We start from the raw sequence: 27,502 nt of genomic DNA on the forward strand, positions 1-27,502 counted from the left end.
TTGGGTGGCATGTGGCCTGCGAGCTGCAGGTTGGACAAGATTGCCTTATAGCATCATAACTACAGTGGTGTACAAAGATACAAAATACCATCTGGTAAATTCTTTCCCAATATTATTTCAGAAATCATCTTTTTGTTATATCTCAATCTACAGTACTTGCTACACTCCTACAAGGTACCTAGTAAGCCACACTAACATAACTTATTTCCTAAGTGAATTCACTCTCCTGGTATCAACAGTAAACGACTTTTCCTATGTTAAAGTTTATTTCAAATCATGGATAGGTTGATGTCGTCACCATACTCATTCAGCTGTGAGTATTTTGAAGGCCTGCAAAAGTATTATATATGTAAAATCTTGATTGTTATTGAGATTTATAGATTTTGTTTTTGATAGCCTAATGGCAACTTAGAATACGTTATTAAGTCATTTTAGCCTAAAAATAGCATTCATTAACTTTCAGCCTAAGTAACATTTGAGCTGTGAATGTACATGTGTATATATATATGCACACATATAAATTGAATTGAATGTTACAGGTATGGTTCAAATCATTATTGGAACCTGTCCTTCAATTAGGTTTTGAAAATCTGAAAATATTGGCAATCTTTTAATGTATGTAATATTTCCATTAGATAATTACCTTTCAATTAGATAATTACCTTTAGATTTTTATTATATTTTACACATCTTTCTTGAACTGAGCTTTATTGTATCACATGTAGGATTTTACCATTTCTTATCATATAAGAGGAATATGTTTTTAAAATATAATAAAAAATTTTCTGAATTTTACTTTCAGTAATTTTTTTCTGAGAAAGAAAAATTTTGCTCATTATTTCCAGAATCATAGATGCCTTTTCTTAGATAACTACTGTCTGGAACAAAAATGTTTTGATAATTAAGGATTTAGAATAAAATCTGAATGTTTAATTAAAATTCCAATAGATGGCTTTCTTAGTACTTTAACAAATTAAAAACAAATTTTAATTTAAAATATTTTAGAAATTTTACTTAATACATCTATTTAATGAAGGCTGCTTTTAAGAACTTTAAATCCTCACATAAACACCACCACCTGCAAAGTATTAATATCAACTTTTTCAACAAAATGCCTGCTATGTATAAGCTACTGAACGGAGACAAAAATTAATAAAATGTGTTCTCCTCTTAGATATCTGTAATCTAGGAAAATGAACACATTCTTTTCAGACACTAAACTCCATAAGAAAAAGCATCAGATCTATCTTATTTACCACTCCATCCTCAGAATGTAGCACAGTGCCTGACACATAATAGATGCTCAGGGTTTATAGTCAGTGAATAAGTGAAGATATGAGTGAGCAAATATCTCGTAAAAAGAATGGACTTTTAGAGTTAACAAGCAGTGATGTGTTATTCAATAGGCAAATACGTTTCTTTCCTAATTTCGTAATTCAATTTTCCCTGCTTCCTACTATGACTAGATGTTGGTTGGTGATAGTTTATATGATTCAGTTATTTGGTTGGTTGATTTAAAACAGTGAAATATCCTACAAACCTGCAGTTTGTCCTGCTATCCTCTAGGTGGAGATCCTTTATAATTTTGGTCAAAATGTGTGTGTGTGCATATATATTTAGATGGAATGGCCCCTTACCATTATTACATGTGATTTTTAGAATTGCCATCCAAGGTTTTTTTTCCATGCCGAGTCCTGTTTTACTTTGGATACATTTCAGAAATAAAGTCACTTTTTTTGTTAGAAGTTAGTGGAGTTAGAAAGTCAGATGGGGTAAACGTTATTTATTCAATTCCTTATTTTTGGAATTTTAAAAAGCACAGAAATAAATAATATGAAGAATAGAGTTTCTATGAATTCAGGGAGGAAGAAAAATTATTTGTGAATAACAGCATTCAGTTCACTTATAGCCTCATGATTTTTTTTTGAAATAGTTGTCTTTCCTAAGTTTCTTCATTGATTCCATTGCCCTGCTGTGTATAATTTAACATTTGTTTGGATGTGTAGGGTAGCCTGTGTAGTCAGAATTTTCAGACCTAATAATGGACATTGTATGAACTCTCTCTGAGGATTCTTTTGGACATTAGTTCTTACCTTGACAGTCAGATAAAATTAAGGACTTGGGGAGTAGATTTCTGATAAACCAGAATAATGTCTTAAAAAAAAAAACTTTATATAAAGAAACAGTAGCAATCGCCTTATGGGTACACCTTTATATATTTTAATAGTAATATGGACAAGTTAGGCCCTCCACTTCGAACGGGAAGACTTGTGCAAAGGTTGTATGACAGTGATACAAAATCAGACAGTGCCATCAAAAGACATGAGTTATTACCTATTTACAAGTAAGTATTTGTAACTCAGTTTGGTTAATATTTTTCAGATATTTCCTTAAAAGCTTTATGTAATGGAATAATGTAAGTTTTACTGTCCTATACTTAAAAAAAAATGTTTAATAATTTCTAAGCCAAAATGTGTTGAATAATCTAGGATTTAAAACATTTTGATTTTTAGTAAGCATTTCTGTTGTACTAAATAAAACTGTTTTTAGATTACACATTTATTCCATTAAATATTAATTTTTGGAGATTTTAAATTGCAGTCTCATTTAATTGTTTTTTATGAAGTCTTTTTAGTAGTAATTAGGATTTTTTTAATAATAGTAGTTTTAAAAAGTAGAGTTTGGGAAAAATAATGTCTCGTACAGTTTATAATATTGTTAGATTATCTTTTAGATAAGCATATTGTGAACTATTATAAAAAGCCTGGGAAAAGAAAAGATTTTAGGAAACTTTCAATCCAAGGGTCCTTAGTCTTTTTGTTAGATAGTTGTAAATTCCACCTACAACCGGGAAAGTGTGTGACACTGCCAAAGAGTCAAACTCGGGAAAAAGTATGACACAGCCAGTTTTGACTTGGCTGGCTGCAAAGAGTGTGTGGCAGTGGCAGTTGCTTTGAAACTCTACAGCATGAGCTTTCAAGGTTTACTAATTTGGGTCTCAATTCTAGCCTGCATTTTAAATATGATTTTAGGACCTAAAAATCAATTTACCTATTAATGGTGGAAAATATTAAACAGAGTAACTTAGTTAACTTTTTAACCAACACCTACTACAGCAGTCTGCTCAGTATATATGTATGAAAAGTAGTAATAAATTCAACTAGGTAAATAAAAATAGGAGAAGTCTTTAAGATACTAGCAGCAGCCATTTGCTATTTTTAAGTAGTTAGTGATAAACCTTAGCAGGTAGAGTTTGTGCCGCGAGCCGTTTTTCATTTTGCTGATTCTACTGTCAGAACCCTCTGATGCAGATCTCACAGTAACAGTGACTAGCAGTAAGATGGATTAAGTAGAATTCCAAAATTAAACCTTCTTAATTATTAATGAGAGTTGTAACAGGTAGATTCTAGATACAGAGTTAAGAGTAATGCTTTGCAGATTCTGAACAGAAAGAGAAATTTGTGGACTGTGTAAGAATGGGGCAAGATGTTTTAAGTGATCAAGGCTGTTTTAGATGTTACTAAAAATAAATGACAGGTATCTAATATTGGTAGCTATTAATGATGATAATCTCTTATATTTTCCTCTAAATATAAACATTTTGAACAACGTCAAGTTACAGATATGGTGACATTATGTGTATATATTCATGGATGTGTTTGTATTGTTTGTATATTTCATTCACTTAAGATGATTATATAGCCCCCCCCCAAAAAAAGAGTGTTCTTCCTATTAAAATTCCATTCTTTAACAATGATTCCCTAGAGATTGAATTTCTAGAAAGAGACTCTAGTAGTTCTACAACATCCCAAAAGAGGCTATACACAAGAGTAGAGTAAACTTCATAAATGAACTTGGAGTGTGCATTTGAAGAGGTGCAGGGTATTCCATTCATGCACCAGAGTGATTCTTTGCTTGTTGAAGTTTAGAAGTAATTTAAGAAGTAACCATGCAAAGCAACCACTTTGAATGACAGCATTGTATATTGAATATAAGTTCTGTAATATAGCCCACTGAAGTTCAAGTACTGCTGTAGCCACATAGTAGCCTCACAGTTTATATAATCTCTTTGAACATGCTTTCACTTTAAAATGGGAATAATATCTTCTGAGATTTGGGGGACATTAAGTAAGGCATGTGTAGTACCTGGCTTCATATCTGTCTTGTAGTGGTTGTTTGAAAAATAGTGGACGTTATTACCTGATGTACTTTGGAAGCAGCTATTTACAATTTTAGGGTACTCTCTCCTACTTTGCCATGCAAGTAGAGTAAGAAGAATTTCCACTGAAGAACCTCTAATCTGGAGGTATTTTTTTAAAGTATTCTACTGTTCTTATAACACAACACTGCTCACCTGTGAAATTTAAAGATTTGGTTAAAGCTCTGTAGAGAGGAAGGGAACTATGCTTTAATGAACATCTAAATCCTAGCTTTGGAACATACTAGCAGTGTCACCTTGGGTAAGTTACTTAGGGGTTCTTTGCCTCATTTGTCTTATCTGTAAATGGAGTTATTAATGCTACCTATTTCATAGGATTATTAGGATAAATAAATTTCTATGGACAAAATAGTTAGAATTGTACTTGACATGGAGTAAGCACTATTATACAAATGTTAACTTGTAGTGGCAATAACAGTAGTAATAGTATTAGCATCAACTATCTGAATGTTTATATGAATTGTACTTTTTATCTTATAACCTTTCTATAAGTGATCATTTTATAAACAATGAGACTCAGACTTACTGTCACGACACTGTAAGTAGCATTGGCATTTGAATCTAAATTCATTTGAATTCCCAAGCCTCTACTTTTAGTGTTATATCATCATCATTTAGCTTTCTAAACCTTCTTTGATTCTTAAAGTTTCAAAATGGAGATTCATGGATGATCCAACCAGAAGTCCCTCTGATTTCGGATAGCCCAGGCTGTGCAGTTGGTAAAATTAAATCTTTAAAGGGAATATTATATTAACTCATTTATTTTAGTTGCTGCTTTTTAGAACTTTCGTAAATTGAGTATTATTATTTAATGTGACTAGCAAAAAATTCTTTTTTTAACTACATCGTGTATGCTTAGAATAATAATGAAACTTGTGTGTTTATTTAACAGTTATCCATAACCATTTATCAGAATATATGTTTTGAGGGAAATATAAATTTAAACTGTTTTTAAAAATGTGTCTTTCAGAATGGTTATCTTATAAATTTCATGTAAAGCATATATACATATTTTAGTTGATTTTATTTACTATCAGAATAGTGTTAGTAAGTGCAAAATGCTTTGGTTTATCTTTAGTATTAACTGCTATTTGCTTTCAGATTTAAAATAATTATTGGGATTTTAATCTTTTGAACTTCTCTGAAGCTTCTAAGTATTCTTTCTAATCATGTGAGTAGGTAATTTGAGAAATGCATGCTCACTGTTCAATGCTTTTCCATTATTTTTTCTCTTTTTCATAGAGCTAATGTCAAACCTCGAAATTCCACACCACCTAGTTTGGCAAGAAATCCTGCCCCAGGTGTGCTTACAAACAAAAGAAAAATGTATACTGAGAGCTACATAGCCAGGTATGTTTAGCTCTGCTATCCTAATAACTAAAATAAAAATGAGTATATGATAGTTTTCCAAGGACCATATACAAAAGTAAGTAACAAGCTATTTGTAGAAAACCTGATTTTTTTTTTTTTTCTTTTAATATGGCTTTTAAGATGTACACCTCTGATGGATTTGGGCAAAGTAAACTGAAAACCTTCCGTAAAGGATTAACCATTCTACATGCCACTAAGAACATATGTGATTTATGGGAGGAGGTTAGAATATACACATTAATAAGAGTTTGGAAGAAGTTCCAAACTTCATGGGTGACTTTGAGGGGCTTAAGACTTCAGTGGAGGAGGTAACTGCAGATGTGCTGGCAAAACAGCAAAAGAATTAGAATCATAAGGGAAGCCTGCAGATGTCATTTAACTGCTGCAATCTCACGATAAAACTGGAATGGATGAGGAGTTGTGATGATTCACGCCTGTAATCCCAGCACTTTGAGAGACTGAAGCAGGTGGATCATCTGAGGTGAGACTAGCCTGGCCAACATGGTGAAACCCTGTTTCTACTAAAAGTACAAAAATTAGCTGGGCATGGTGCACGCCTGTAATCCCAGCTACTTGGGAGGCCAAAGCAGGAAAATTGCTTGAACCTGGGAGGCGGAGGTTGGAGTGAGCTGAGATGGGGCCACTGCACTACAGCCTCGGTGACAGAGCGTGACTCCATCTCAAAAAAAAAAAAAAAAAAAAAAAATGGTTTCTTGATATGGAATCTACTCCTGGCGAAGATGCTGTGAACATCGTTGAAATAACAAAGGATTTAGAATATTTCATAAACTTAGTTGATAAGGCAACAGCAAAGTTTGAGACAGTTGATTCCAATTTCAAAAGAAATTCTACTGTGGGTAAAATGTTATCAAATAGCATCACATGGTACAGAGAAATGATTCATGAAAGGAAGTCAATCAATGTGGCACACTTCATTGTTTTATTTTAAGAAATTACCACAGCCACCCCGACCCTCAGCAGGCACCATCCTTGATCAGTCAGCAGGAATCAACATTGAGGCAAGACCCTCTACTTGCAGAAAGTTTACAACTCCCTGAAAACTCAGATGATTGTTAGAATCTTTTAGCAGTAAAGTATTTTTAAATTGTGTACATGTATACATTGTTGTTTTAGTTACATAATACTGTTGCACACTTAGACTACAGTATAATGCAAAATTGTATATATACTGAGAAATCAAACAAATTCATGTAATTTGCTTTATTGCAATATTTGCATTTTAGCAATGGTCTGGAACCAAACCTGCAGTGTCTCTAAGGTATGCCTCTACATACCTTCTTTATAACATAAAAACTTTAATATCATGCAGCTGTCTTGTACAGCTGTCTGTTCTCAAAATTAATGTATAAATTTAGTGAAATTTTCAAATGAAATTCATGCATCTTGACAAGTTGTTTTCAAAATGTATACCAAGCACAAAAACCTAATATTAGCCAGGACAAGTTAAAGAGAAAAATGTGTGAATGATGTATGAAGCCACAGTAATTAAGATGTGATACTGATGGCCAGGCGCGGTGGCTCAAGCCTGTAATCCCAGCACTTTGGGAGGCCGAGACCGGCGGATCACGAGGTCAGGAGATCGAGACCATCCTGGCTAACACGGTGAAACCCCGTCTCTACTAAAAAAATACAAAAAACTAGCCGGGTGAGGTGGCGGGTGCCTGTAGTCCCAGCTACTTGGGAGGCTGAGGCAGGAGAATGGCCTAAACCCGGGAGGCAGACCCTGCAGTGAGCTGAGATCCGGCCACTGCACTCCAGCCTGGGCGACAGAGCGAGACTCTGTCTCAAAAAAAAAAAAAAAAAAAAAAAAAAGATGTGATACTGATTCAAGAGTAGACAAACAGAACTCTTATCAGAATGGTATGGTAAGCAAGAGACCCCAGCCTCATAAGTAACTGGAAATTTGCCACATTTCAGAACTAGCAGTACAGATTTGGGAAGTGGGAGTGCTGGGGCTATTGGACATCCGTCCATATGTAGAGAAAAACTTTCTACCTCATATCAGTTATAAAAAAAATCAGTTACATGTGAACTAAATTAGGCCTAAATGCAGAAAGCAAGGCTATCCAGATTTTACAATAAAACAGAAGAAAGTCTCATTTTCATCTGACTTAGGAAAGGATTTCTTGAATAATTTAGTGAATGCAGATTGTATGGCAAAAGATTGATATATTTGATCATATTTAAAGGAAAACTAGTGCTGTAAATAGCTCCATGGATAGAATGAAATAGCATGATAGCTTGAGAGAGAATACTTACTATATACATAAACCAACAGATTATTGTCTAGAAATTATGGGGAATTTCTACAAATAAAGTTTTAAAAAACTCATACAGTAGAAAATGGCTTTGGGTTTTGGTGGAAGTAGGGGATAGGGAATAGTCAATTCACAGTAGGAGAAATCCGAATGGCAAAAATAACACAAACATGTGAAAAGATATTCAGCCTTACAAGCAATCAATAAATGTACATTATATCAGTGGTAGGCTACCATCCATTTCACTCTCATCAGGTTAACAAAACCAAAAAACTCTTGACAGTACGAATTGTGTTAGAAAATGTAAGACATCAAGAAACCTCATATACTACTATTGAGACTATAGATTTGCCAGCCACTATGTAAAGAAATTAGGCAATATCTAGTTAGGTTGAAGTTTTGATATTTATTAATGTTGCTATGTGTGTTGAGTTCCTTGAGTGTGTATACTCTAACACTGAAATGACCTTTTATTTTTTGAAATAGTTCTTACATGTATTGTTGACAATAAAGCTGACGTATTTCCCCTTGGTACTCTTTCTTGATTGGGGTTATGTCTTCTAATTCATTAGTGGGTCTTCTTTGTGGTTTAAATAAATTATGCTTATGCTATAAATTTGCTCTCAGTATCTAAGGTTATATTTCTTGATGCAGGACATTTAGCCTTATTTTTGTCTCTTTTAGATCCCTAGTACCTTTTATTGGAAAGTTCAGTGTTCATTTGTTTGTTTGTTTTTGTCACTCCTGAATTGCTTGTATGAAAGATGCACTCAAACTGGGGAGCACCTAGAATTCTTCAATAACTACCTCTGTGGATATAAAAAGAAATTTATTTTTTCCAGCAGTGTCATGCTTATAATTGTCCTAGCAATGAAGATTTCCTTTTCTGGGGACTTTAAATTAAGTATCATGTTCTCAGAAGAACACATGCCAGGAGGGAATGTAAACATATTTCTGTAGGAATCAAATAGCTGTTCTTCCAATTAATTATTTCATCAGTAGAATCTGGATTTCTTTAATGACTGACATTTGTGATAAAACCTTTATAATCTCAAGCTTTTTGCTCTAAAATGTTGTTACGGTGTATAGTTCATCTAGCATCTATTTTACCTTTATTACTGTTTTGTTATTAGATAATAGAGACCTCCCTGTGAGGGCATGCATAAGAGTTTGTTATTTATTGCATCACAATAACTTAATATCATTAAATAATAAAATTGAAGTAAATACTAGAGGTATCACCTCACAGTCCTTGTGACCAAGGAGAGAGACTTGAAACCTAAGGATCTCTTATCTTTCTTCAGGGTTGGGTTCTAGTTTTCTCTTTAGAGATGGGTTTGCAGAAAGGATATCATAAATGTTCATTCTGCTCCCAGTGTAGTAAATTCCTAGCAGAAAGAACAGATGGAAAATGATGTGGTGTGGATTTGTGTCCCTGCTCAAATCTCATGTCAAATTGTAACCCTCAATGTTGGAGGAGGGGCCTAGTGGTAGGTGATGGGATCATGGGGTTGGACTTCCCCGTTGCTGTTCTTGTGATAGTGAGTTCTCACCATATCTGATTGTTTAAAACTGTGTAGTACCTGCCCCTTCTCTTTTTTTCTTCTGTTCCCACCATGTAAGACATGCTTGCTTCCCCTTTATCTTCTGCTGCTGTGACTTTAATTTTCCTGAGACCTCCCCAACCAAGCTTTCTGTACAGCCTGCAGAACTGTGAGTCAGTTAAACCTCTTTTCTTTATAAATTACTCAGTCTCAGGTAGTTCTTTATAGCAATGTGAGAACACACTAATACAGAAAGCATGACTGCATTTAGTCATGATAAATTCTCATCACACAGATAAATATAATATTAAAGAAAAAATGTTAGAATTATAGTATTTACTAACAAGGATTTTTTTAAAAATTTGAACTAGAGGAATATTAAAAATGAGATTAAACAGGATAATTGTTATATTTATGCCCTGTTTATCAAGGGTTATGGGTTGAAAACTACTGATACGATCTTTATCTTTTCATTTTTTCGTTACTTTTTTAGGCCAGATGGAGACTGTGCATCTTCCCTTAATGGTGGAAATATTAAAGGCATTGAAGGAAATTCACCTGGAAACTTACCAAAATTCTGCCATGAATGTGGGACTAAATACCCTGTAGAATGGGCCAAGTTTTGCTGTGAATGTGGCATTCGAAGAATGATTCTATGAATAGAATCTCAAAAAAAAAAAAAAAAAAAAAAAGCCAAGTTCAGAGTTTATGATTATTGCTGCTTGGACAGCTAGAGCACATCCTTTAGTTACTTTGTGCTAAAAATACTCAAAATACCATTTCCAGTAATTTTGGAGCATCATCTTTTGGCTATATAATGTGTGTGTGTTTATATGTGTATATATACTGTATATAATAAATATCTGATACCCCAGACTGTGTCATTCAAGGAAATACTCACTTATCTGTCAGAAAATAATTTCAGATGGAACAATTAATTTAGGTGTTACTTTTCTGTTGTTGTTAAAGCACATTAAGTACATTTCCACAAACTCTCATACTCTAGTGCTTAGCCCTTCAGGCTTTAGGATAATTATAACTTTCAGCAAAAAATATGAATAAACATTTGTATTATTGGTGCCTATCTTCAGATAGTATCATAGTAGGATAGATGCTGGGAATTTTGTAATGGAAGAGAATGGTTTTAGTTACCATTAGGTATGTAAGGTCACTCCTGTAGAGCATGTCAACAAATTATTTTATAAATCCTGAAAACTAAGAGAAAAAAAAATCCTCTATTATGTAATTTAAACATCCTACTCGTTTTGTAAAAATGTAATTATGCAATTTCCTTTTCAAAAACACAGGACTAAAAATACAAATCTATCTTATTCTATTTATAACAGACTTTTTTTTACTTCTGTATGTATTCGTTGAGCATATTTTTTTACCTCCAATTGTTTCTAGATTTCACTTTTTTCTTCCTTTTCCATAACCCATGAAGATAGTTTTAATTTGCTATTTCATTTTTGCTGTATTTGAAAATGAATTATTTAATATAGAAGGCACTGAATTCCCTGCAAAATCTTACATGTTTAAAAACATGTAATTGTATCTGAATTTAGAATAAATTATGCTAATGCATCTTAAAACAAATAACCTCACCTAATCATGGTAGTTGTGGTAACCTAATCATTAGTGCAGAGCATGCAGATAAAAAATATTTGAATTTTTTTTTCTTGGAAGTAAATGTAGTTATGAGTAGGTTAAGAGAATATCTAATTTTCCTACTCATATTTTCATCTTTAGCGTTTAATGTTGAAACACCATTCACATCACAATAAGGACCCACTGAAAATGTATTCTTTTAATGCATAACTGACATCTAATTAAACATACACCCAAATTTAATTATTTTTTCTCTTTAACCTGATCACGACACAGCTCTTAATCATTGTCACTTTCAGTATAGCATAGTAGTTAGTAGTAGATTTCCTTGATGGCAGTAATTCTGTAGTAATTTCTATTCAATCAAACCTAAGAGAGCTTTGATCTTACTGTAAAGGTACAAGCAATTTAAAAAATATAATTCCTAGCCTTTTGTTTATGATTCTGATCAACTATAAGACACAATGTAAAAATTTCTGGCTTATAATTTCTCTAAAACATTAGCTTTGTTTAGTTTGGGCAGGAGTTATAAACTTAATAGGAATTGTCATTTTACTTACAGTTTCTTTCCTGATTAGTTATTCTTTTTCCCCTCAGTTATCTTTATTCAGTCATATTGGTCAAAACAAACAAATAGTCCATCAACTAAAATAAGCTGTAATGAATTTAGAAGATGAATGCACATACTAGATTTCCATTTAAATCGCTTGTGTTACAAATCGAAGAACTTAAAACTTGTTTTTTTTTTTAAGTATTTTTTTAAAACCATAAATTTTTTGTCTGTTCAAAGAAAGGTCGGATAAATACTTGGCACACATTTGTTTCCCACTGAATTTTACAGTAGTAAATAAATGTTATAATGTACCATATGGAGATGAGTTAGTAAGAAATCATCTAGTTCCAGAGCCCAGAGAATATAAACAGTAGGTGAAATAGATTTATGACTTATGAAATATGTTGTGACCATATATTTAAATGCATTTTTACATTACTTGCATATTCTCACATTGATTTGTGCAATAGTTCAGTTTTAAAAACTTCCTGTGCATCATGTATTTTATTTTTATTTATTTTCACAAGTATTTGACACTATGGTAGAATAAAAGATGATTGTAAGATTAAAAGTGTAAAAATTGCTTGTGTATTCTGAAATGTGTTAGGTTGAAAAAGTAAGATGATTGTGGTGACTATTATTTCTTGTCCACTATATGTTTGTTTTTTTGTTTTTTCACCAATAATGTCTTCATATTTAAACCTATTCAATAAAGACATGAAGCATAAAAATGCTAGTTCGTATTCACTGATGTCTTTTAGTCATACATAGAAAGATAGGAACCCAACGAAATATAAATACAATATTTGAAGTCAAAAATACAGATTTTTACAAATAAAAAGTAGCTCTTCATTGGCTGTATTCTTACGCCATCAGCTTTTTAAAATGTATTACCATTTTATTGAAGTGCTTTCTGACATCAAAGTGTTAGAAATGTTTTTGTTACAAGTATTTTAAGGCATTATTTTCATAGACAATATATTTAACAATCACAAACATTTGTGATGTCAAGGTTAATAGGAAACATGGACATTTCTAGTTAAGAACTATGCAGTTTAATGGCAAAAGTTGTCTGTGATGAATATTTAGTATTTTAGACCATCATATTTAAAATTAAAAAGGAATTTAGTGAAAATTTCAGATTAGACATGTTTAATTTTTTTCCTTAGGTTAGAGGGGAACACTTAACCATGAGTAGAAACTCTGGAGATGAAAAAATTTTAGAAAACACAGATAACAAAGACTCATCAGAATGCTTGGGTATTTATTTTCATTGAATGTGTATGTATTTTACATGGTATTTTTTAATATTGAGATAGGTTGATTTTTTTTTCAAATGACTGTATTATTAAATAGAAGTGTGGATAAATTAAAGCCACAATAATTTTTATTTTCATTTAGAAAAATTTCAGTTAAATGTTACTCAATGCTCCTTTTTTAAACAGTTTTACTTAGCTTGTATGTGAATTGCTTTTTAGCCACTAGAGGGTGCATTTGGATAATTATTTCATAATATTACTGGCCTATTATTTTTAAAGGCCTCTCAGCAATATACATATGATTTTTTTTGACGACACGAAATTACAGAGATTTATAAGGGTAGTTTTCTTTGTTTTGTTGTGATTTTAATAATGTGTTTATATCTTAGAAATTTGGCCCAGCTCTACTGGGGCACCAGGATTGCAGTAATTGTTAGAGATATTTAATAATTACACTTCACGATATTTTGTTAGCAAAATTATGCGTCTCAAGCATGTCACTTATGGACATTACATGGGTTAGTAAATACTCCTTGAAATATTACTTTAATATTTCATCTTAGTTCTACCACAGTTTAGTAGGTTATAGTCTCATTTAAGATAAGGATCTTTTTTTCCCCAATCCTCTGGTCTAATTTAACATTATCTAACACATGAGAGTATGATCTATTTAAATAGGAAGCTAATAAGTGGTTAGACCAACTACTGTAAGGTGCATAAAGCTAAAGCTTTGTACTTACCATTGAACAACGCTTTTATGTGCTCTTTCTGGTTATGCAATGATGGGGATCAAGAGAATAAGATGTGATTAAGTGTCGACCCTCAAGTTGATACAATTCATTTGGAGAAACTGATACCTAAACAGACAATTACAACGTGGGACAAAAATAAGTGATTTATTTTAATGGAACTTTTGTTTATCATGAAGGTACCAACAAAGTGTGGCAGAAATTTTAAAGAGGGAGCTTCTTAGAACCATAAATTATACAGCTGACCATGTCCCATTTTTCTTTTCTTCCTTGTGCCAGTGCTTGGGAGGAAACCAGAGTATGAACAAGAACTATTTTACCTTTTAGTGGAGAAAGGACAGTTTGCAGTGGAAAGAACGTGTATGTGGTCCGTTTGATCTGTAAAATGTGAACTGCTTCTGTAATCCTGAGGACTGAGGAAAAGAGATGTTGAGTAAAAGTTGCTGATAACTCCAGCTGTTCAGTCTTACCTCACTTTTTCCTCTCTTTCTTTCTCTGCCCAAATACCTCTACTTCTGTGCCTACTTTGAATTTGCAACAGCGAGGCTGGGGATAGGAGACAGCCAGTAGTGCTGAGTACTGTCAAGTACACTTAACAGTGAAATCCTGGTTTTTACTCATCAAATAAGAAATCTTAAATTATCGTAAAACTGAAAACCTGAGGCGTTAAGATGAATGCCCTTATGTACTGATGGTGGAAATATAAATTGATCATAATTTTTGAAAAGGTCAACTAAATTTACGTTAAAAGCCTTTAAAACATTTGTGCTTCATAATCTAGTAATTTTATTTCTAAGACACACTTAGGGAAATAATCTGAATATAGGAAAATATTTTTGCAAAACATGATAAATAGTACTGTAGAGGGGTAAAATTGAAGAAATTGGCCATTATAGCAATTTTAAATAATTTTAATGGTATAACAAGTTTGTTTTATTGCTAAGATAAAAATTTTCAAATAATGTTTGTATATAAAATATTCCAATTACATAAAAAAGTGCATAGACAAAAGACTAGAAATATATTTCTCAATATATTGTGCTTATTTCTACCAAAGGATATTTGGTAAGTTATCTTTTATATTTTTATATTGTCAATTTTTAAAATAAATGCACATTACCATTATAATTTTTAAAAAGCAAATAGGTTTCTGTTTTTCAAAGTTAATCATGTTCATCTGCCAATATTTAATCTGAAACTGCCACCTTTTACATTGTTTTCTAATGTTCACAAATGTCTTGGGATCTAGTTAAGCTAGTTTGTTTTTATAATAGCTGTATTGCTGAAAGTGGTCTATCAATTATAGGTATAATTTTAATGAAGTTATTTTTCCTAAATGTCATTCAAGAAGACATTCTATTTTTTAAATTTTTAAACTTTTATTTTTTGCTTTCAGTAAGAATTTTGCACATTTTAAAAATTGCAATTTTCAGGATGTGTAAGAAAAATGTTTTTCTGATACTGAAATAAGCATGTCTTTGGTATAGAAATCACACCCTATGTGTGATCTTTAACTAAAACAACTAATCAAGAACTATGATCTAATATGATAAACAAAACTATTCTTTGCCCATCCATCTGTCCCCTTTCATAGCCCCATTCTGGGACTTTAGAATATAGTTCTGTACATATCTCCATATCTACAAAGAATTAAGATGCCATATATGTTCAGAAGTTATATATGGTAGAGAATTAATTGGCTTATCCTTGACACATAATACAAAATACCAAAAGCAATATAAATACAGGACAAACAAAATAGAGCATTGTCATTAAGGCCAAATAGTAGAAAAACAATCACATCATTTAAGTTTGATGCATTGGAAACAAAGTAACTTTATAATTATTATGTAAACAGTTTGCAAAGCTCAAAAGGTAACAGCACAGAGCCATAAATTTGATAAGGTACTTTAAAGATAGCAATCAGCGGGGCACGGTGGCTCAAGCCTGTAATCCCAGCACTTTGGGAGGCCGAGACGGGCGGATCACGAGGTCAGGAGATCGAGACCATCCTGGCTAACATGGTGAAACCCCGTCTCTACCAAAAAATACAAAAAACTAGCCAGGCGAGGTGGCGGGCGCCTGTAGTCCCAGCTACTCGGGAGGCTGAGGCAGGAGAATGGCGTAAACCCGGGAGGCGGAGCTTGCAGTGAGCTGTGATCCGGTCACTGCACTCCAGCCCGGGCGACAGAGCGAGACTCTGTCTCAAAAAATAAATAAATAAATAAATAAATAAATAAATAAATAAATAAAGATAGCAATCAAACATATAAAAATACCAACTACAAAAAAAAAAAAAAAGAACTGTAAAAATAGTAACCATAAAAATAGGGAGTAAGGTATGCATTCTTTCTAGATAGTCTTTCATTTTCCAAAGGAAAGCCTTCTATGAAAATAGAAAATTACAAATATATATAATATATATATATATATATATATATATATATATGAAAGCTGTCATCAAAGTTCAAATCTCTATAAAGAGAATGTTTTTCCTCAAGTTAGTAAAGTTTGGATTCATACATTTTCTAGAGAAGCAATTACAATATTCATGCTATATATAGGAAGGAAAATAGCTTTTAATTATGTTTGTCCACTCTTTTAAACATTTAGTGACTACTGTGTGACACTGTTTTAGGCGCTAGGGATGTAGAAATAAATCAGAAATAATCATTAGCTCTGGAGAACTAAACCTAATGGAACTGCATCTATCACTGGCAACCTTAAAATTACCTCCCCTTGTACTTAAGTTTAAGCTCAACTTCAAACTCTGACATGCTTGGCATCTTGTTGAAAACAAATAACGATCTACCTAGTTTGCCACTGGTAGCACTTTGACACTATTAACTATCTACTGATGAAATTAACTTTCATAAAGGATTATAAAAAAGTTTAAAGGGCAGAAAATACTAATGGATAAACAAGTACTGGTCAGCAATAAAAATAGCATCAGCTTCCTGCTTTTACAAAAGCCAAGAAAACCAAGAAAAAAAATTATTCTGAGTGTATACAGAACTGCTGGAAAGAGATCTTTCTATACATGTAGTACATGTGCAAATATCATATATGAGGAAGTATGAGTTATGACACAATCATTAATAACTAAGCATGCCAAATCAGTCATCAGGTTTCAAAGAATCATAGCCTTCTTTCCAGAGGTCCCACCAGGTTTTAAGGAAACATGCATTTTCTGTACATTTGAAGACAAGTTCTTCCACTTGAGCTGATACTGCAGATGTGACCTCAAGAAATTGGTTAATGAAAATACTGCATCTCTGATCTGCATCTCCACTTTCTTCAGCAGGTCTACCATTCGGCCGTTGCTCGTGCTCAGAACTGGCCAGCCCAAACTCACTGGACATGTGGGGAAGATGCTGAAAGGCGTCTGAAGGTGAGGGAGAAAAGGGAGGTTCTGGGGGCTGGTGAAGAAACCCACAACTCCTCAAGGTCAGCCACGGGGAAGAGCTAGGAGAGCTCGGAATCCGACCAGCAAGAGAACATTTTAAAACAGGTTTTTTTTTTTTTTCTTTCTCTTTTTATCACCTATGATTTTCAGAGTCCAGGTAATACAAGTAAAGTTTTACTATATAGAGCATAGAATAAAAACAATTGATCTAAATATTTAAGAGGTATTTTGCCATGCTATTGTTGAGCTGGGGTGAATATATATTTACATTTCTGTATATCTACATATGTATGAAATATTTAGATCTGTTTTCATACATTTGCCTATTTAAAGCTTAATTTAAAAAAAAGTTTTATTATTTTTCTTCTAATTATTGTCAAGGGGAACATTTTAAGAACTAGAAAGTTTTAAAAATATATATTTTTTACTTATCTTCTCAAATGTATAATTCTTATAGGGAAAACTCATATAAACTCTTCAAGAAATATCAGGAACTTTAAATTTTATTTTAAACATTAATTCCTTAACTGTGATTCACTTTGGAAACATACTATTCAATTAACTATTAATTTGAAAATTCAAAAATAGGTTTTTCCATATGTCTTACTATCAGTGAAATCAAAATGCATTTGAATAAGCAACTTGTATGCTAGAGCAGCTTTATACCCTCTCTGAGGCAGTCTATTCTCATGCCCTTCCCTTTTAGTAAACACTGTCATGTTTCTCCCTCTCATATCACTAGAAAGACTGTTTCTCACTGATGTCATTACCAGAAAGCTATTCTCGAGGAGGAAGAGGTCTTACCACTTACTGGCTCAGGTACCGTAATTTAAGTAGAAAGCATTGGACAATATAAAACACTGCCCAACTCATATCTACTAGTGAAAAATTATTTTGATTTGTGATGTATTTCAAATCTAAATTTTGTTTTTATCTGTAATGGACATTTGTCATCATTATGGCTAGCACCTTTTGAAAATCCTATGTTTGGCAAATTTTCCATGGTGAAAATCTCACTGCATCAAAATCGTAGCTAGAATTTATAGTTTTCTATACTTTCTTACAGTGAGGGAGTATTCATGTGACTTGGGAACTACTAAACAGGCTTGGATTCTGAAACAAGTAATATGAAATGGACACTGCAGCCTCCATTTCCTAGTGAGGATGGTAGAGTTTAATGGAGAGACACTGAGCTTCTAAGGTAACTGCGGCAGAGCATCAAGAAGTGACACCCTTATTGCAACATGTGGCCTGTTCCCCATGGTAGCACTTTAACTGACTGCTCTCCCCTCCAAGTTTGGAGGCTGTTCAGCCAGAAAGAGTGCCAAGTTTGTGATTATAACTTGGGCATTGTTTCTTCCTGAACAGCCTCCAAACTTGACTATCTGGCTCTCCCAGAGATTCTGTGCATTTCCCAATAGCTTTTAGTTATTATTATTATTTTTTGCTTAAACTGACTGGACTGGGATCTGCTGTTTGCACTCAAAAACTCTTCAACAACCAAATTTGGTATGACTTGTACTTTCCTTTTACAGTGGCTGAAGTAATGGGGGATGTGTTAAAATCATATTTTACTGGAAAGAATATTCAATATACTGAAACAAGACAGCTTCCTTAACCCAATCATAGTGTTAGATAACCACAAACTGAATTTAAGAAGTGTGCTTTGAGTATAATTATATGCATCTTGCAGGATGAATTTGAGGATTATCAGTAACATGTATAAAATCTTTGCCACAATCTGTGACATTTAATAGGCCTCGGTAAATGTTATGAATTATTTATTACATAATATTAGATATATGTGCATGTTAGATATTGATCAAATATTTATTTTATTTAATTCCCACTTGGCACTATTTTAGGTGCAGTGAACAATGCAGTCAAAAATCTCTGTTTTTTTGAGTTCACATTCTGATATGTGAAGATTGAAAATAAGTATGTCAAGCAAGTAAATATGCTTCACATTAAATTCTGACAATGCCATGGAGAAAAAGCATGGGAAAGGGGGTTAGAAGGAAAATGTGAGAGAGGGTGGAAGAGGGTTACAATTTTAGATAGGGTGTTCAGGGATGATTTCATTGAAAAAGTGATATTTGAGCACAGACCTGAAAGAGGGGTGAGCCATTATTGTGTATCTTTTTTTGTTTACTACACTTGTTTCTTGAATTATTTTCCGTTAACATTTAGTGCTTTCTGTTAGGGTATTCAATATGATTGATATGTACAAATGTACAAGAGAGGAAAGAGTATTTCATGAAAAGGGTTAAATAAGAGCACAGGCTCTGTGGTGGGAGCCCAGTGCCTCTGGAATGGTGTGTGCATGGAAAACAGGAGAAAATTAGTCATGTAACCAGCCAGCCGGATTATGTATGCTTTAGAGGCCATTCATATGACTTTGGCTTACTCAGAGTAAGATGGGAATAAGAGAGTGACCTGATCTGGCTTAAACATATAACCTGAATATACTTTTTAGCCCCTAAATTAGTGAGACATAAAAGCAAGAGAAAATAATTGTCTCCCATTCCTCCCTAAAGTGGTATTGATCAGATTAAGTATTCTTAGCACTCAGGTTTTTTTTTGTTTTGTTTTTTGTTTTTTTTTTTTTTTTTTTTTTGAGACGGAGTCTCGCTCTGTCGCCCAGGCTGGAGTGCGGTGGCCGGATCTCAGCTCACTGCAAGCTCCGCCTCCCAGGTTTAGGCCATTCTCCTGCCTCAGCCTCCCGAGTAGCTGGGACTACAGGCGCCTGCCACCTCGCCCGGCTAGTTTTTTTGTGTATTTTTTAGTAGAGACGGGGTTTCACCATGTTAGCCAGGATGGTCTCGATCTTCTGACCTCGTGATCCGCCCGTCTCGGCCTCCCAAAGTGCTGGGATTACAGGCTTGAGCCACCGCGCCTGGCAGCACTCAGTTTTAAGAAAAGTATTACATGGTATATTGTAGAGTTGAAGCAAACTGAGACTTTCCTCCCTCACCTGAGTGTAAAACAAAATGATCAATTTCCGTAATAGTGCCCTCCTGTCCTCTAATCTCTCATCCTTAGTCCCACTCATTAGAAATAAAGCCCTATTTGTTATTGACTCAACTACTTTGTCTTGCTTAGGATGCAAAGATTAGTCATTAATTCTGGTTTCTTATTATAGTATCTAATGTTCATAAATTTACTTTTCATTGTCATTTCCTCATTCATCAATGTAAAATAATCTCAATAGAACTTTCATATACAAGGGACAGAGATCCTTTTAGTTACCTTGAGAAAAAGAGTTTGACAGAAGGTGCATATGGATAAAAACTGGTCCTGAGAAAGGTCCTGAGACCATTAGGACCCGAGAAAGCTCCAAGGACTAGTATATCTGTGGACCTCTATGCCTCTCTTAGTTCATCTGTCTATTCTCTGTTGTCTTCTTCACTGTGGTGTATCTTTTTTGCTTTCCTTTTCTTTCAGCTTGCCAGTGCCCAACTTAATTAAACCTTGCAACTTCTTCTCCTTTTCATTGTGATTTGGAGCAAATTCATGTGAAATTGTGGTTGTAATTCCTGGCATAGAGCACGTCAATCACCACATCTTTTCAAGCTGCATGACATATGTAATAGGTTATTAGCCAGCCTGTTAATTAGTTGCACTTAGGGGAGTTGCCTTATTCTCTCTTCCCTTTAGTTGGGACAGAGGAATGAGTTCACATGATTAAAGAACATGGCCACTTAGAATGCATGTGCAGAATATTAATAAAATTAAAAGAAAAGTAATAGTGCAGAATCCTTTTCAGGTCATGTCGACATTCCAAGGAATGATTGACATATTTCAATAACAAGTATTTGTTTATATTTTAAGAGTCAAACTAGAAAATTTGAAATTTGCTTGAGGTGGAAATGTAGAAATGTATCATAATTCTTTATGACTATTAATTTAGTGCTGAATTTCTTAATAGCAGTAGAGTGACAAACCCCGTATCTAAACCTTCTGATGAGGGGGCAATGGGTAATTTTAAAAGGCAAATTCAATATATCTATTAATTTTATAATACAAACATCAGAAAGTAAGTTGACACAATCTTGGCTGGGGGGCTATGCAGAAGATAAATTAAGAATTTTAAAAGTGAGATTTCATAAAGTTCTATGTTCACAGAGGCAAGATTTCTATTTTGCAGATGTCATTACTGTCTTTGTAGAAAATATCACTCCATAAACAGCTAGAACTAATAAGTGAGTTTAATAATCCTGTATCCATAGGATATAAGAACAATATACAAAAGTAAGTCATTATTATATATCAGCTATGAATTCTGAATTTGAATATTATAATACCATTTGTAAAAGCAGACATGTGCATACAAACCCAAATAGTCATGCGTATATCTAATGAAATAGGTATAGAATGTGTATGCTGAAAACTATAAAACACTAAGGAAAGAATTCAAAGAAAAACTAAATAGAGAAATATACCATGTTCCTTAATCCCAAGGAATAACAGAGTACAAATGCCATTTCTCCCCCAATTTAATCTATAGTCTCCGTGCAATCTCTGCTGATATTCCAACAAGCTTTTTTTTACTGATTTGATAGACTGATTATAAAATGTATATAGAAGAGCAAAGCAACTAGAATAGCCAAAACAACTTTGAAAAATAAAAACTGGAGGACTCGAATGACCTAATTTCTAGAAATGTTATAAAGCCATAGTAATCAAAACTATGGTATTGGAGAAAGGATACATAGATCATCAGAACAGAGCAGAGCATCCATAAATAGGCACACATAAATATAATCTACCAAAATTTACAATAGTGCAAAGACAATTCATTTGAGAAAGTAGTCTTTTCAACAAATAGTGATGAAACAATTGGATGTCCATATGCATAAAATGAAACTTGATACACATTTTATGTCTCGTACAAAAATAAGTCATGAACCTAAATGTAAAACATAAAACTACAACTTCTAGAGCAATGCTTTCAAGTGGGAGTAACTTTTGTCTCCCAGAGACAATGTATAGAGACAGTTTTGACTGTCAGTACTTGGAGGAGGAGATCACTGGCATCTAGTGGGTGCAGACCAGGGATGCCATGGAATATCCCACAATGCACAGCACAGTCACTATCACGCACACAAAAATGCCACTTTCTAGTCTGGATAAATATACCATGGTTATGTAAGTATCCCTTTTTAGAGGAACAGAAACTTGGTAAAGGGTGTATGGGAATGCTTTGTACTCCCTTTGCAACTCTTCAGGGCAATAGACTATACTTCAAAGTCTAACATTTAATAATTTCCTAATTTATTTCTGTGAAGGCATCATGTACTGTAGCAGATGTATTCTGCTTTGATGTCTTGCAAAATCACTTTGATTCTTCAATTAAATTTATTAAATGTGTAAATATTGCCAGTTAATGTTAAAAATTTGAGACCAATCAAATATTTTCAAATGTCTCCTCTTTGAAAAAGCTTTCCTGTTTCATCTAACCTAAAATACTACCTTTCTCCACCAATCTTTCTAATGTTCTCCCCATGGAACTTTTTTCTAACTGTTTTTCCTTTTCTAAGGTATATTCTCCATGAAGGCAGGGACTTTGTTGTACCTCCAGGGCCAGAACTGGCACACCAGAGATGGATGCTATTTGTTGAGTGAATGAATTATATGTTTTTTGTTGCATCTTCCCAATAAGTGGTCTTTATTTAAACGTTGCAGCTTCAGTAAACCCCTATTTGGCTGTGAACAGATTAGTCTCAATCCTAGTATTTAATTTACCCCGTGGGAAAGTAACACCTTTCTCTTAAGCAGCAAGATGCATTAGTCTTTACATTAAGATTTTTCATGGCAATTAAAAAAAAAATCCATTATTTTTCTTCCCTTTCTTCAGCTCTGGGGATGCCAGGCAAGAAAGAGATGATGGGGTAGATAATGGTTACTTTGTAATTTTCTGGAAGATCATGCTGGTTCTACTAGAAGACTTTTACCTCACTTGATTGGATGCTCTTCAAGCTGAACTCCTTCCATTTGTGATAGTATTTGGACCATTTCCAGAATATGTTATAAGGTTTTCTTTCCAATTAAATTTTTAGGTTAAAGTTCTCATTTGAATCAGATTATTTCAAATATAAGAAAATTTGTTATAAGCCTTGAAGATAGAAATTGGCAAACATATGTCCCCCTCCCAGAGGTAACAGGTGGTAGGTTATTAAGAGTTACTTGTTGAGCTGAGCAGTGGAGGCACACATGAAGGAATGATCAGTTTTGTCTGGGACAGCTTCAGAAAGAACGAAACACTTAGATTGAAGAAAAAGAATAAATCAGTAATCAACAATAAACAACTAAATGTTAATGTTGCCACTTAACTTTCTTCATGTAAAATATGAATATGAAATTAGCTCACTTTTAGAACAGTATCTTAAGTAACAATGACCTCTCCTCCATTTAGAAAATTGTTGCCTTATATAGAAAAATGCACTTCATTCTTACCACTTTTTATGTGACGGATGCAAAGCAAACCCCAGATTATTCCCAAGACAAAATGATGATTTAGCACCTTTCTCAAATATTAACTTTATGGGTCTATGACTGCATGTATTTTTATATTTAGACATAAAAAACTTTTAGAATTTGTAATTAGCATTACACCTACTTATTTCATTGTCTTGTCCTATGATATTTCCATAGATTATATTATTTAGTAAGAATCAAAGCTAAAAGATGTTTCACAACAATTGAAATTTAGAAATCAAGGAAAATTCTGCCATATAATCCTGAATGCACCCAGAATGCATGGTGATTTTGAGTACATAAAATTGTTGGGCCATATTGTCCTAAATTAGTTATGTTTTGTGGTCCTATCATACCCATCTTTAAGTAAATTATATTTTATTGTAGAAATGTGTTTTCTAGATGATTTAAATGGATATTAATAACAGAGTGGCACAATGCAGTTCCTGTAGACTTGCTAACTACCGTATGTCTAGCTTTTCCCCTTAGGAGCTGAAGGAAAGACAAAGATCATAATTATTTTAGGGTAGATAAAACATTTCAAATGAACAGATTATTTAAATTGTATTTAAGATAAAGTATTAAGATGAATCTGGTCAAACAATAATGAATGATGCAGGCTTAAGTGCTATGAACAACTAAGGGAACATATATTAATATTATCTAGAATTATCATGGAAGTCATAGCAATTGAGGAAAAGGAATTGAGATGCCCCTTGGACCTTAAGCAAGACTGGCATAGAATTCGCAACAACATTCTAAGCAGTAAGAACATGATGAATGAAGATTGCACATACAGAACACCATAAAGATTATCTGACCTACAATACAAGATACATGTTTCTAGAGAAATATTTATATGGCGTGGTAGGGTTGGCAATATGTCCTTCTTAAGTTGACTGTCAATGAAAGTATGGCCTAAAGCAAAGAAACTTTTCTAGTTCAGGTTTCCCATGGATCAATTTTACATATTGCATATTACATGAAAACCTGTTTTAAAATACTTTTAACCAAAACCCTTTGTGTAAAGCAGGATTCTCCTTGCTGTTATATTAGCTTTAATTCCATGAATTATATTAACCTTGTGTTAGGTTAGGGTTTTTTAATGTAAAAATATGTTATATAATCAAGTAAGTTTTAGAAATGCTATATTACTATTAATTTTTTTTTCACAGCTACATGAATGAGTTTTCAGAGCCTTTAACATACTTACATGAATTGTGAACCTCCAAGAGAAAATTTAACTCACGTCAAAAATAAGTATCTTTCCTCCTTATTTTTTTTCTTTTTGTAGCAATGACAAGGATTAGCATTTCTTGGGACAAACTTTAGAAAATTCTGACTTAAAACATCTACATATATATTTAAAAGAAAATATTTATTGAGATAAGTCTCTAATTTTGGAGTAGATATACTTATACTCTCCCAAATCATTATTAGCCAATCTATCTTGCTAGTGGATAGGAAACAAAGAAAGAAAATGCAACAATAAGTGTATGGGTAATTTTTCCAAACGTTTGGCACACAGTACAAGCTGAATACACTGTTTGAGTCCAATTTTCTCAAAAATTCAAATCTATAACAAATGACAGAAACCAAGGAAGAAAATTTTAATAATGTTTTTAAACAAGCATTTAAAAAATATTGACCCTTATTTTGCCACAATCTCAGGGAGAATATATTTTTTTAACACTATTAGGGAACATTATAGATAGCCTTGAAGGAAACATTTTCAAGGATAGTTTGAAGAGTTTACCTTTAGAAATGTAAATTTCCTCATTTCTCTAACTAATGGTTTACCAATAGCTCCAGTAATCAGGGTAGAGATATACCACATGGTTGACCATGTTTTATGATGGAGGGAGCATAGCCTACTTAGAAAAGTCCATCTGAAGAAAGAAAGCTTGGTGAAGAATCATTTGCTTCTAAAAAGAGTTAGTCAACTCATCTTTCTGGAGTTAACAGTGATAATCAAACAGAAAAAAGTACTTGACTCAAAGTCCTGTTAACAGGGCAGTTCAGTAAATTGTACAGAAGTGTATACAATTCTATACAGCTTTTGCACCAGTGAAGGTGAAATGTCATATGGGTCAAGGAAAGTGACAGAAGGCAGGAAGGTGTTACCCACACACACTGAGGGTGTCACCAGAGCATCCTCTGTAGATCAAATAAAGCCCATCAGCACGTAACTAGATGGTGATGAGGCTGAGAAAGAGCATGAAGGATATGAGTTCAGTGCAATGCAAACTGACAGCTATTTGTGGATTTTGGCCTGCTTAGAATAGTGTTTCCATTTCCCTTTATCAGTGAATGAAGACTGCAGACATTTCCATACAGGTTTCTTTTAAAAGACTAAAATTTAACATAGAAGGTACTGTCTCATGTTGATTGTTGGTAATAGGCTATTAAAGGCCATACATTCAATGAAAGTAGAAAATCAAAGAGCAGTGTAGTATTAAAAATCTCATCTTAAAAATTCTGTTGAGATTTATTAACTGAATCTGGCAGTGTTAATACATAGCTCATTTATTTTATCAAAGGAGAAATGTTATCCAAAGTAAGCAATTTGTAATACTGTATGAAAATATTTTATATACAGATATAGTGTCAAAATTAAATATACATATTTCATTAATTAAAAGGTAAACATATATTATTATCTTAAAAATATACCTCCCAAATTGCAAACTTACTTAGATAAGTTATAATCTATATAAATGACAAAGTAACTCAGTACTAAGGTTTAACATCCTTAGACTAGGTGAATTTATTTTTATTTTATTTTATTTTTTTGAAATTATCATTTTTTCATGTCAAAACATTTGCTATACCATTTATTGAAGGTACTGTGTTACACATTCATGATTAATTAAATCTCTTGAAATCTCTTTTAGGTATCTTGGACCTTACTATGCTGTTGCTTACTTAGGTATATGACTCTCTTATTCTCATGGCCATTATCCATATATCATTGTTAACCCTAAAACATCTCCAGCACAGAAGATGACAATTTTCTCTCTAAATACAGTATAATAGATTCATAGTGAACCAAAAAATTATTTTGACAGCAAAGCAATGTCAATTTTGAATCTTTGAAACCATTATATACTTCATAGATTTAATGTCTGGAAATACTTAAACAGGTTTAAAAAGTATTATTGCAACTGATAACTTACATGGATTGTCTTACAAAAATCAGTACAGAATTATACTGATTGATATATGTTCACATATGTAAGAAATAGTTTGTTGACTGGAGCATTCAGTTTCCATTGTTTGTATCCATCTTCTAGTAATACAATATGCATTTCTCAATTGCTCTAATCCGTTTTGACCACGGTGCATTCAGTAACTTCTAGGAAGCATTCCACTCTGAAAAACTGCAGCAGATAGATTCTTGGAGGATGCAACTAAAGTTCGTGTTTCTATATTGCCACTCCATATTTTTCAGTGTTCTTTAGTGCCCATCAAAATTTTATTCCAACAAGTTTTTATCTTTTGTAGTAGTCTCTTTAGGAAACACGAGTCATTCAGTTTTTTCTGTTCCTTTAAAGATTTATTTTCTTCCTAGAGAATAGAGTTTTAAAAGTTTAAACTTCACATTTGTACAAAAATATATATTTTAAAATACTCAATTTTTCATCATATTACTTTATGCTGAAAAACTGGTGCAATGAAAAGGTAGAATTTTGTGTGACATTTTAAAGATGATGGTTTCTAACTACCCTTGTGATAAATGACACGTAGAAAATTCAAAGTTGGTGTGATTAAAGATTTAGGATTCTCCAAAGAGCTATATCAGCTGACCTCCAGTTTCACAGTTTAACAGTGGACATAATAATACTGTTTAGAATTTCATGAGAAAGGTAATTGTAGATTACTCAGTTGAGTTTCTTTAATGTAGAAAAATGTATTTTTAGTGGGAAGAATAATCAACATTGAAAATACTCAGATTATTTTGCCAAAGATAATTAATAAGGATATAGCTGATGGAGCTTGTACCCTAAGGTCTACTCCAACAATTAACTTCACCAGAG

General features: G+C 33.0%; 2 protein-coding genes and 1 pseudogene across 4 annotated transcripts in view; 1 reads left to right on the forward strand and 2 right to left on the reverse strand.

The window, feature by feature from the left end:
• ZC2HC1A (zinc finger C2HC-type containing 1A) overlaps window positions 1-12,305 on the forward strand; it is a 54,227-nt gene extending 41,922 nt beyond the window's left edge. The window contains exons 8-10 of one of the 2 annotated variants that reach the window (XM_023227745.1): window positions 2,228-2,344; window positions 5,462-5,569; window positions 9,907-12,305. In XM_023227745.1, the coding sequence (XP_023083513.1) occupies window positions 2,228-2,344; window positions 5,462-5,569; window positions 9,907-10,072 (391 nt within the window). In that variant the 3' untranslated portion in view covers window positions 10,073-12,305. The remainder of the gene's footprint in view (window positions 1-2,227; window positions 2,345-5,461; window positions 5,570-9,906) is intronic. The other variant, XM_023227746.1, reaches the window with a different exon arrangement.
• Window positions 12,306-16,433: 4,128 nt separating this feature from the next.
• Window positions 16,434-25,302, reverse strand: LOC111553179 (annotated as a pseudogene).
• The window catches only part of IL7 (interleukin 7), a 58,163-nt gene continuing 55,712 nt past the window's right edge, over window positions 25,052-27,502 (reverse strand). For both annotated transcript variants that reach the window (XM_023227744.2, XM_023227743.2), the window contains one exon: window positions 25,052-27,032. In XM_023227744.2, coding sequence (XP_023083512.1) covers window positions 26,913-27,032 — 120 coding nt within the window. In that variant the 3' untranslated portion in view covers window positions 25,052-26,912. The remainder of the gene's footprint in view (window positions 27,033-27,502) is intronic.

Source organism: Piliocolobus tephrosceles, chromosome 7, assembly GCF_002776525.5.
Source record: "Piliocolobus tephrosceles isolate RC106 chromosome 7, ASM277652v3, whole genome shotgun sequence".
Classification (NCBI taxonomy): domain Eukaryota; kingdom Metazoa; phylum Chordata; class Mammalia; order Primates; family Cercopithecidae; genus Piliocolobus; species Piliocolobus tephrosceles.